This window comes from Myxocyprinus asiaticus, chromosome 24, assembly GCF_019703515.2.
Source record: "Myxocyprinus asiaticus isolate MX2 ecotype Aquarium Trade chromosome 24, UBuf_Myxa_2, whole genome shotgun sequence".
Classification (NCBI taxonomy): domain Eukaryota; kingdom Metazoa; phylum Chordata; class Actinopteri; order Cypriniformes; family Catostomidae; genus Myxocyprinus; species Myxocyprinus asiaticus.
In genome coordinates, this window is record NC_059367.1 from 39,992,122 (window position 1) to 40,004,690 (window position 12,569).

The window sequence follows — 12,569 nt, forward strand, 5'->3', positions numbered from 1 at the left end:
CCTATTTGTTTTACTCGCATACAAAAATATATGTATAACTTCACGAAATATAAACAGAACATAAAATCTCACACACAACATAATCGGATGCATAGATCATTAGATAATCTACACAATGTGCACAGTGCACACAGCATCTGGATATCTGGTATCTTGCAATCTGGCTGAAAACATGTAAGCTTTCTTGGATCAGATGATGTCATCAGAAATGATGTAGCATCATGGAATGTTAAACCAATCGGATTGGGTTCAGATCAGTGCAAAAAGTCATCCATATATGGGCAGGAAGACATGCGATTGGTGACTTACAGAAGGCCACCAGGAGATGGTGCCAAGTACATGACACAGACTTGATGATGACTCAAATGGCACAGAATGAAACTCATTCTGTGAAATCTCACTACTAAAATCATGTCTTCATGCTATGCATACCTTTAGCCTTTGTGTTTGCATGTGTAATTAGTTCTTATGTACAATTATTATGTTTTATTTGTTTGGAGAGGCTTTTGGACACTCTTTGGATCTTTAAAAACACTCTCAGAGCTTAAAAGGATTAAGAGGCTGGAATTCTCTTATGCTGAAAATAAAGTGATACAAGTTAAACAACATTTTTTTTTTTTTATGGAATGTTTGAATAAATAAGAATGTAGGTTCATTAACAATGAGCATGCAAAAAAGGTATGGGCCTAATTAATGTAACAAGAACAGATTAAATTTGTGAGTAAATTGCCCTTGAATGCAGTGTAATGGATTCATGAACGATTTATGCACAACTTTGTTGTGCTCGTTTTTCATGAGTAAGGCACTATGTTTGGAATGGCAAACAACATTTGGTATTTTTGTTGTATGCAATATGTGTGCCGAATGAACCGAAAGCAAAATCAACACGAATTTTCTATTCTTTACACATTATTTCATCAGATTGCCAAAAGTTAATACTTTTACTACAAAAAAACTATTTCTGAAATGATAACTGGACACCACTTGCTTAAGATACTTTTTGAAATAGTAAGCCTTATAGTACATACTGTGAAGAATGCAGTACACTAGTATTCTATTCCAAATATGGCCACAGTCATTGTTCATCTAGCTGGTTAACCCAATAAAAAAACAAATGAGGTAGGAGTGCAACTGAATTTTTTATTATGAAATCACAAATTCAATACGAAATCCTTTATCTTAAAAATACTCCAGTTCAAAAAGAAAAAAAATACAATCCTTAAATCAACAAAGCCAACTTTTTACAGTAAATATAAGACTAGATTGTCCTGTTATTTGAATGTACTCTGAACGTAACGGTCTAATATCCCTATGCGTTTTTCAGCTGATAATCCAGTTTCATTTAAACAAAACATAAATCATAAAGACAGAAGATAAAAGCAAGCGGAAGCTTAAGTAGTCAGATTTAGTAATAGAATAGCTTCTGCAATGCTGTTTATATACAAGAGCTAAGCTTCTTTTTTTTATATAACATTCCCCACCGTGCATTCATTTAAAGGCTTGATAGTCATTACATTCAAGTTAAATCTAAAATCAGTACTAGTGAAAATGTTTGGCTATCTTGGTAAGATGTATGAATGAGTTTCTGTTGAGATGAATTCTGTGTGGTGCAAATCCGTCACTACCCAGAAGTGCAATATTTACCCAGCACAAAATGATCATTACAGCAAGCTTCTTCTCCCAGAGGGTATCTGACAGGTTTCAGCAGGCACATCATGTGAGCAGGTGTGTGTTTGTTACATCCCTACGAGCTCGGCTTGTTTGTCATCCTCAGACTCCGGCTGGTTATTGTTATCACCGTTATAATTAGCAAAATCATCCTCCATATCCTGTCCGCCACCTGGATTTTCATCTGTACGAAACAAAATGTTAATCAATGCATAGGACTACTACATCACATTTTTTCTAACATATACATTTGGAAATAACTCTAAATGACTGATTTTTACATTTTCTTAATTTGAGTTTTGTCTCGTAAAAAAAAAAAAAAAAAAAAAAAAAGATAATAAAGCAATAAGTTATCATGAAGAACACCTTTAATCTTAGAGAGCTGTTTCTCTATCTCGCCCTCGTTGTCATACATAATGGCGTCTTCATCTTTCCCCTCCCCAATTCTGCCGTCTTCCTCCCTCCTCACTGCTATTCCAGCGTCTCCCTCATTCCCGTCCCCAATTCCAAATCCAATGTCATCTTCCTTGGTTTCCAAAATTCCTGCTTGATCCAGCAGAGTATCTGCATCCTCTTCCCCACCTGCTGCCTTTAAGGATTCTCCTTTAATGTCTTTCACCGCATTTAAAACTTCTTCATTGGCTGGTTTGTTGACAGTCTCATTCTTAATGGTTGGTTTGGAGATAGGCATGGGAGATTTTTTTAAAATCACAGCATCTTAGATGAGCAGATAGAAAAGGTGTTACAATATGCTGGTGGTACAGTGAGAAAGCACAAATTCATGAAGGCCAATTTCATAAGGCAAAATTGGATTAAAAATGCAAAATAACCCTACTTGAGATGAAAACTGGACACTACTTGCTAAATGCGAAGAAACGAGGTCATGTGACAACAATGTAACATACTTTGTACATGTTTGAAATGTTTATTGTTGCATACTGCATATTTCACATACTATTAAAAAATATTTGTATGAAGTATATACTGCACAGTATGCAATGAGTCAGTATTCCATTTTGAACAGAAAGGGATTCATATGAACCGGTAAATAGCACCTTTCTTGTCTTTCCCCACTACAGTCTCATTGTTTTGGAGCCGAGCATCGTTTTTGGGATGTGAATTCACGTTGGACTTAATGTTTGATGGTTCTCCAGCACTTTTATTCGCATGGTTTGTGGGAAGAACCACAGATTTGGCTTTTGAATCGGAGGCTTTCTGTGTCTTTGAGCCAGTAGGATTCTGTCAAAAAGAAAAAGAACACAATGAAATTAATTCAAGTATACACATTATCTCAGATACTCCTTTTCTACTGAAATGGTTTTGGTGCTCACACAGGGGCAACTGATTGTGTTACTACATTTACCTGCCATAAATAAACGCACAATATGTTTTACTCCAACTTTAAAGAATTTTTTTTACAACCTAGTCTCATAGAATGAACATTACAAGCAAACTGAGTTTTACATGCCGCTTTCTAAGTTTTGCTGCAGTTTCTGGGTGAAATGAACACTAGAGGCGCTACAACAACTGTGCGTTTTATTCACTTTTACACAAATCACGAGTACTATGGCTGTTTATGACTTTATAAACATGTATTTTTCACACTATTACTCACACACTGCTATGTTATTAAATTAAAACACTTTCACTCTAAAGCACCATTTGAAAAACTGTACATTTTAATGCTTGTATTACACACGCACCTACATTTATACACTTATTCCAATGTGATTAATTTGCGCAATTGCTCACCTTATAGAGTGTTGGACTTTGGATTCTGAGACTGAGCCTCATGCCCAGCTAAGGACGCTCAGAGTGAAAATGAAGCGAAAGTGCCATAGAAGCTTCAGTAAATGTGCTTTCCATGTCGAAATTGCTTTTAAAACACTTTCAGTTAGGTTTAGGTGTTGATTTGGGGTAAGGATGTCTTTTGTTCACCTCTCATTTATCTTTTAAGACACTATTGATTAGGTTTAAAGTTTTGTGTTAGGGAGGTACGTTTTACTCATTAAAACATCCATCTAATATTTACTTAAAAAACCTAGTCTGATTACAATATAATTTCGCTCACTTTTGGTGCCCCCCGCTGGACATTTCACTAGGAAACTGCAGCCAAACGTGTAATGAAGCACGTAATTTTGGTTTGCAAAAACGTTGTCATTGTCACGTAATTTCATGAGATCAGGCTGTAATTTTAAGCTGATGTGGGCAATTTTTTCGATGTCAAAATTATTTTACTTATCCCAGCTTAATATGTAGAGTCAACTATATCTAAAGGCTAGTTTATACTTCTGCGTCTAAACTCCGCCACAGCCTGATGCACACCTCTCCAAAAATGTAACCACTGCTTTGTAACCAGAGACCATTTCTCAGCATGATTAAAAAGACATCTGAGGTAGCGTTGCATTTTCTCTAGGATTATTTAAAGATCTCTGCATTATATCACTGTGACGAGGAGGAGGGCGTGGCCGGGCCGTGAGGATGCACGCCCTCCTCCTCGTCACAAACACATTGCATTTGGACTCGTTTTAATTGGAAGCATCTGCTATTTTTATATTCTGTTGAAGTCACAAGTGAAAATGGGACAAACATCTGTTTACAACTTATAAACTCTGGGCTTTTTCCTCTGGGCTTTTATTCGATATACAGCCTATTTGGTGTGCAAATAAAACAATATTTGTTGTTTAGAAAAAACTGTACTTTTAAAATGAGTAGGCTTACACAAAATATTCTCTATATTAGGATGCATAGGCCTATAACGAACGAGGCTTAGTGTCAAACTGATTACCCATAGGTGCAATCAAACTTAAGGAATGAAAAAAATGATACTTTATTATTATTCATTATTGCATTTTAATACATCATATTATGGTATTTAAATATTGTATATAGAATTATTATACTTCTAAATTGGAATTTTTTAGAGTTATGCCCACACCTCTTTAGTATTCCTCAACCTTTCTCTTCCTAATAGTGTAACAGAAAAAATGGCAAAATTGCAAACAATATATATATTTTTTTTTATAACAGCTTTGTTACCAAAAGTGTATAGGGTCATTAAAGACCCAAGATATGTAGTAGTGTCACTTCTGTTTTGCGCTTCCATAATTTTTTATTTTATTATTATTTTATATCTATATAAGTTTACTATCACAGGATATATATTTATTTGTTTATTACAAGACAAATTAATACTATATTCATACAAATGACTACTATATCACATTGATTTTCTGTGTGACAATGGTGAATTATCAATACTCCATATGTGTGTACACACATATCATACATGCTATTTCTTACTCAAGGCTGTTGTTTCACTGATTGACTTTTACATTGACAATGCTGTTTGAAGATTTCACAAAGCAACGTGAAAGTAAACTATAGCAAGTTTAACAGTATAATTTAGCTGTTGTCATTTGGGTGTAAGTTGTGCTTCTATTTAGACTCGTGTAGTTTACATGTGTTGTGTAGCTTAATACCCATGCATTTAAGGGTTAATGAAGATGTTTGAATTCTATCTCATCTTGTAACTCGCATTGTTATTATAATACCTATGCCTGGCGGAGACTGAGAGGGCACTGCCGCAGATGACAATAAAGACCGTTTCACAGCACGCAGCGGTTTCCTTTTGTCACTTGTGAAATGCCTACTTTAAGCTTTTTGTATCCGCCATACATTTTTTACACTGCATTGTTCTTAACTGCTGAATCATGTTTGTTGTCTTACAACATTCTGCCAGTGTTCCCCACACACAGGACAGTGAAGCCGTAGACTTAAAGGAGCCGCTGGCTTGTTACAAATTAAGAGACCACAGATCGAGTCATAAGAAATTAATATCAGCCAATACTAATTGTTGGGCAATTGATCAGAGCATCCCTAGTAGTTATTAATTAATTAAATTATTTATTATTATTTAAGCAACTCAAGAGCAAACATACAGTATATGCCTGATTTATTTTCACTCTGCATGGCAGACATGTATAATTAATATGTACCTAAATTTCAACATGTTTACATACTTTGATGAACTCGTTTTTAATGCTTTTTTTTTTTACTAGAAATTCTCCTCCCTGCCCACTAGGTGGCAATATGCGCTAAGAATGTGAATCGCTAAAAACAAAAGAGTATGAAAGTGGAGATTTATAGTAAAAACGGACTTAAATATTGATCTGTTTCTCACCCACATCTATCATATCACTTCTGAAAACATGGATTTAACCACTGGAGTCAAATGGATTACTTTTATGCTGCCTTTATGTGCTTTTTGGACCTTCAAAGTTTTGGTCACCATTCACTTGCATTGTATGGACCTACAAAGCTGAGATATAATCTTCATTTGTGTACAGCAGAAGAAAGAAAGTCATACACATCTGAGATGGCATGAGGGTGAGTAAATGATGAGAGAATTTTAATTTTGGGGTCAACTATCCCTTTAAGCTGCACTTAAGATTCTCTTTTTATGGAATATATCAAAATTGTCCATTCAGACTTTTACGTTTTCAAAGTTTTCTCTCAAAGTTTACACCTGAACCCCCATACAGTGTCTTTCCTCAGTCACAATGCCTCCTCTGTCCCATATAAGGGTATCTGAATGTTAAAAAAATTCCTTATGTAAAAATATTCAAACAAACACAAATACTGGATAGCTGTCATTCAGCTTAAAAACTAACAGTTGATATTATCTTTTAATATTCATATCAAAGTGCACTCGATTGATGAAATCTTTTGCTAGAAGATCCCCCAGACCCCACTAATTTAGCTGTCTCTGTGCCCCCAATGTCCTCCACACCCTGTCCTCATCATTTCACAGCTATAATTACTACTGACACAGTGCAAGTTCTTATTGCCTTGACCTTTGCTGGGAAGGAAATGTACAGACCGAACCTCTTGAAACTTTATTAAATAAACTTGCTTTACATTGTGAAGACATTATTTCACCCCTCCCACCTTCTGACGATACTGGTTTCTGGTTCAAGACCAGCAGGTTTAAGGGGCCAGTACAGAGCCATTATTTTGGCCCAGAATCTGCTTTTCTTCAGTGGAAATGTGTGCAAAGGTTCCAGATTGGGTTCTAGCATCAGCGCCATGTTAGTGGAAGAGGGATAAGACAGGGGTAGCCAGCCCTGCTCCAGGAGGCTTATCTTCTTGCAAAGTTTATCTCCAGTCCTGCTCCAACACACCAGACTGTTATTTTCCAAGTAATCTCGAACACCATGATTAGCTGGTTCAGGTTTGTTTGATTAAACTCTGCAGGAATGTAGCCATCCAGGATAAGAAACAAGAAACCTATCAAATGCCTTCAAAAGATTTGAAATATGACGTACGAGTTGCATGGTCTACTTTTATGATGCTTTTGGGCCCTATTTTAAGCGTTAAAGTGAGCCGCTATTGTGTTGAAATCCTTTTGTGTTCCACAGAAGAAAGTCATAAAGGTTTGTAACGACCTAAGGGTGAGTAAACCACGATAGAACTGACATTTTTGCTTGAACTACTCCTTTAAATCAAGTTAAAAAACAACTAATTATTCACATAGCTGTACCTGTGGAGTTTCAGGAAGATGTTCCTTTTCAGGCTTTTTTGGATTTTCCAGTCTGGCAGCTGCAATTTTCTGACTGCATTCCTCTTGCATGGCCACAATTTGTTTGTCGCACTGAGTCCTGCACAACACGCACACACACACACACAGCCATTATCATACTCATCAACAGTGACTGTAATGTCTTAACTGTAGATGAGAGTATTAAGAATGGACTTACAGGTCTTTGGTGGCTTTTTTATTGAGGATGTCAAAGTTACTTTTACAGGACTTCAGCTCACTCTGCATCTTACTTAGATCCTCCATTAATGACTTCATATGATCTAATGAAACAGTATCAACAGTAATGTGAAGTAAGGTCTGTATGAGGCATTAAGATTACATTACAACAACTAAATGTACCCATATGAGGTAGATACTTACTCTTCATGCCCTGCACTGTTTTAGTACTGATGGAAATGTTGAGTTTTAGATTCTCCTATAACAGAGAGCACAATCAGAGCTAAAGTCACACACTCAGCATATCCAATACCACATTTCTGGGCATCAAGTCTGGCGTAGCTTTGGGAGACCGCCAGGGGTGATATAACATATACTGAAGCAGTTCGCGGGTAGGACAAGGCACTGGTATCACACAGGTCGTGTCGATGCAGCAGGTAACAGTCCAGACTAAATTGTCGATCTAGTCACCATACACACAAAAGTTATGAAGCTTTTTGTACTCCTTCAAGAATAAACAAAGTGGGGGGCCTGGGTAGCTCAGCAAGTAAAGACGCTGACTACCACACCTGGAGTCGCAAGTTTGAAACCAGGGCATGCTGAGTGACTCCAGTCAGGCTTCCTAAGCAACCAATTGGCCCAGTTGCTAGGGTGGGTAGAGTCACATTGGGTTAACCTCCTCATGGTCGCTATAATATGGTCCTCGCTCTCGGTGGGGCACATGGATGCCGCGGAGAATAGCGTGAAGCCCCTACACACGCTAGGTCTCCATGGTTACACGCTCAACAAGCCACGTCATAAGATGCACGGATTGACTGTCTCAGACACAGAGGCAACTGAGATTCATCCTCCGCCACCCGGATTGAGGTGAGTCACTACGCCACTACGAGTACCTAGTGTGCAATATAATTGGGCATGCCAAAATTGGGGAGAAAATCCATAAAAAAAATTTAAAAAAAGAATAAACAAAGTGACGTTAATACGTTTGCAGGTTAGTGTATGAAAATGGTGTAACTGCGCAAATTGAATGATTCAAAATGGCGATGTTTATTATGCAATTTCTCTGTATGTAGCCTTGAAGAGGTTTCATTCAAGCTGTCAAACCACAAAAAGACTTACTTGTAACTAGGCTTGGGATCTATGCCGTTTCCATGAATCGATAATCTGAAGATTTTCCCGATGACTGTCGATTTATATCGTGATATTTTTAGATATAAATTGGGCTGCTCGTTGCACAATAGTCTGTCTTTTCGACCATATTTCTCAACACAACTTTGGTTAAGTAGACACACCGGATGCATCTGGCGGACAACATGGCGCTTTCTAAAATGAAACATACGCACACTGCTGCTGCCGCTCATTTTAGAAACACGCCATGTCATCCACCAGACACGTCTGGTGTGCAATCCCCTTTAATTTACCCTGCCGCTCACACTTTACCAATATTGTGTTGAGAAATATGTATGAAGAGTCAAAGACTATTGTGAAACAAGCAGCCCTGTTTATATCTGAAAAAATGCCAATCTATATCGATAATCATCGGGAAAATGTTCTGATTATCAATGCGTAAAGAAGGCATCGATCCCAAGCCTAATAGACAGTATTTCTGGGCATCACAACCTAGTGTGCAGTCAACTTAAAACTTTGAGCATTAATATCTAGTGGGTTTCCCATCTAAACAGCTTTAATGGGCATCAAAACCTAGCAAGCTGCCTTCCTAGGCAGCATTTTTGGGTATCAATAGTAGTGTTCTGCCTACCTAGATTGCCTTTTTGGGTATTACAGTATACCTTTTGGACATCAAAACCTAGTAAGCCATCTACAGTACCTATTTAAATGGATTTTCAAGGAGAGTGAATTGAGTGAAAAGTTTTGAATAGAAATGACTCATGATCAAACCTGCAACCTTCCATTGCCACACATGAAGCTTTCCCCTGAACTGTTTTCAGTGAGTATAACCTATGGTTTCATACCTTTTCCTGTTTCCATGCATTGAGTGCACCCTCTTGCTGTGCATGGTATGTGTTCTCTATTAAATCCAGCTGTTGGTTTTGCCTGCGTGTCTCCTCCTCTGCCTTTATCTTGCTCTGCTGCTCTCTGTCTCTGTCTGCAGCCAACAGCCTCATGTGACCCTCCATCTCCAATAGCTTACTCTGGAGAAAAATACACCAATCACAACTCCTTCATTTTTAGACATGTTTGGTCATAAACAATGGCCACAATCTACATCCAAGTATGTGACATTCTGAATCCAAACAGAGTGTCAAACCTGCAGCTTGATGTTTCTGGAGTTTGAGACCCAATAGTTGAATCCGAGCAGGAGGATGCAGGCGATTAGTGCGGCCACCAGCAAAGATGGAGAGCGACCTCCGCGTCGACCGTTCCCCAGCGCACCCATCATGATCTATTACAGCTCCACAAACACTGATGGATATCTAAAAGTGAAAAAGAGGAAATTTCATACTGAAACAGAAAATGACAAACAAATAAGAAAAAAAAAGGAAAATCAACAAATGAATTCATTTAGCCAAAAGGACAGATTAGCTGTGTATCAAAACCTAAAGTGCTGCTTGTTTAGACAGAATATTTTTGAACATCAAAACCTTCCTGCCTACTTAGTGTGCATTTTTTCAGCATAATAGCCTATCTGCATGTATACACATCATTACTGAGCATCTCAGCATACCGGCCTAACTAGACAGCATTTTTGGGCATCAAAACCTAGTAAGGTACCTATCTAGACCACATTTTGGGTTTCAGGGCTTATCTCTCAACACAGAAAGCATTTGGGGCATCAAAGCCTAGTCAGCTGCCTACCTAGACCAAATATTTGGGGTTTATGGCATATTTCCTTAAACGGACAGCATTTATGGACATCAAAACTTAGTAAGGTACCTATCAAGACAACAGTTTTGGGCTTTATGGCCTACATCCCTACAAAGACAAACTTTTCAGGCATCAAAGCCTAGTCAGCTGCCTACCTAGACCACATATTTGGAATTTATGTCATATCTCCCTAAATAGACAGCATTTATGGCCATCAAAACCTAGCAAGGTACCCATCTTGACAACATTTTGGGGCTTCATGGCCTACATCCCTACAAACAGACTTTTCAGGCATCAAAACCTAGTGAACTGCCTACCTAGACCACATTTTGGGTTTCAGGGCTTATCTCCCAATGCAAAAAGCATTTTGGGGCATCAAAGCCTAGTCAGCTTCCTACCTAGACCAAATATTTGGGGTTTATGGCATATTTCCTTAAATAGACAGCATTTATGGCCATCAAAACATAGTAAGGTACCTATCAAGACAACAGTTTTGGGCTTCATGGCCTACAACCCTACAAAGACAAACTTTTCGGGCATCAAAACCTAGTGCACTGCCTACCTAGACCACATTTTTGGCTTCAGGGCTTATCTCCCAACATTGAAAGAATTTTGGGGCATCAAAGCCTAGTCAGCTGCCTACTTAGACCACACATTTGGGGTTTATGGCATATCTCCCTAAATAGACAACATTTATGTCCATCAAAACATAGTAAGGTACCTATCAAGACAACAGTTTTGGGCTTCATGGCCTACAACCCTACAAAGACAAACTTTTCGGGCATCAAAACCTAGTGCACTGCCTACCTAGACCACATTTTTGGCTTCAGGGCTTATCTCCCAACATTGAAAGAATTTTGGGGCATCAAAGCCTAGTCAGCTGCCTACTTAGACCACACATTTGGGGTTTATGGCATATCTCCCTAAATAGACAACATTTATGTCCATCAAAACATAGTAAGGTACCTACCTAGACAACATTTTTGGGCTTCATAGCCTACATCCCTACAAAGACAAACTTTTCGTGATTCAAAACCAAGTGAACTACCTACAAAGACCATATTTTGGGGCGGCATGCCCTATATCTCTACAACATAAACAGCATTTTGGGCATCAATCTCTATTGCGCTGCCTACATTGACAGGAGTTTTGTTTATCATAGTCCATCTGCTTACATAAGCAGCATTTATGGGCATCTAAACCCAGTAAACTACCTAGCTAGACAGTATTTTATCAGCATATCCTACCTGCATAAATTGTTATACTGTATTCTTAAATGTACTTACATGCCCATTGAACAAATCCTCTAGAGAACACACAGTGTGCTTATCAAATGCAGCATATACTATTGTAAATCAAATAGCAGTATGCTGACATTTTCTGCTGTTCAACATGTTAAACAAAGGCATACAGGAAACACATTTACCACGTTACTACTAGTTTTACTGTAAATTCTACGCAAAATGAAATATCATTTCACTGCAAGTACTGATCAAATAAAATAATCTGAAAAATATTAATATTAATTTAAACACCAGCTGCTTATATTTATTTAGTTAAACGTAAATCCATTGACGTGACTGATTGTGACCTGATAGCCCGCTTGCTAACTGAACTACTGTTGCGGTTTTAATACATTTGCCTCTTTAATAGAGAAAAACATTATATATATTATTCTAAAATTGTCCTTACCACCGTATAAGGTCTCGTCCAGTGAAAAGACGCAGCATGGACATTTCGCTAATAGAAGGTGTTTTTCCGGGATGACAATGACAACAGCAGCAGCAACAGTAAACATCAATCTCCGGCGCTTGACTGGCTGTTGGCTCGAATCATTTGCATCACACATGCACAGAGGGGCGGAGGGAATACAGGCGAATATGCTACAATACTAAATTAAACTTTGCCATACAAAAATAAACAAAAAGTTTTGTTTTAATATACAAAGTAGGTATTATCTTATCAAATATGCACACATTTGCATATTATAAAAAAGTAATAATGGCTAATAAAGTTATTACTTTTGTGTTTGATAAACAACACTTAAACGTTGTTCAGCAAAATAAGACTTACCAACATGAAAACGATACAATGTCCCATAAAATGGTAATGAGAGAGAGAAAAAAAAAACAGCTAAGAATTACCAGCAATGATGGACATCTAAGCAAAATGTACAGTAAAATTCGGAGTCTGCACCTATGAAACACGAGACGAGAGCTATACGAGCAAAATGTCACTTCAAGAAAATGGTCAAGATGCCAAACTAATTGTATTTCATTTTAATGGCCATTGATTTGGATGTTTTCGGAAAGATTGG

At 37.7% G+C, this 12,569-nt stretch overlaps 1 protein-coding gene across 1 annotated transcript; it reads right to left on the bottom strand.

Annotated features, from left to right (window-relative positions):
• Positions 1–1,126: 1,126 nt before the first annotated feature.
• On the bottom strand, positions 1,127–12,111 carry LOC127414445 (Golgi membrane protein 1-like). Its single transcript, XM_051652466.1, has 9 exons — positions 11,945–12,111; positions 9,696–9,861; positions 9,400–9,579; positions 7,631–7,685; positions 7,428–7,530; positions 7,211–7,328; positions 2,724–2,907; positions 2,035–2,385; positions 1,127–1,852 (listed from the first exon to the last, which is right to left on the bottom strand). Exons 2-9 carry the CDS (start codon positions 9,825–9,827, stop codon positions 1,737–1,739), a joined length of 1,239 nt encoding a protein of 412 aa, XP_051508426.1. The 5' UTR covers positions 9,828–9,861; positions 11,945–12,111; the 3' UTR covers positions 1,127–1,736.
• Positions 12,112–12,569: the final 458 nt, after the last annotated feature.

What these genes read in the sequence shown, in the direction of transcription:
- LOC127414445 (XM_051652466.1), bottom strand. Translation starts at nt 9,827, where the DNA reads ATGATGGGTGCGCTGGGGAACGGTCGACGCGGAGGTCGCTCTCCATCT. An exon ending in AACAGTGCAGGGCATGAAGA is followed by an intron (nt 7,531 to 7,630) that starts GTAAGTATCTAC and finishes CTGTTTCATTAG; the next exon opens with ATCATATGAAGTCATTAATG. An exon ending in AAAAAAGCCACCAAAGACCT is followed by an intron (nt 7,329 to 7,427) that starts GTAAGTCCATTC and finishes CGTGTTGTGCAG; the next exon opens with GACTCAGTGCGACAAACAAA.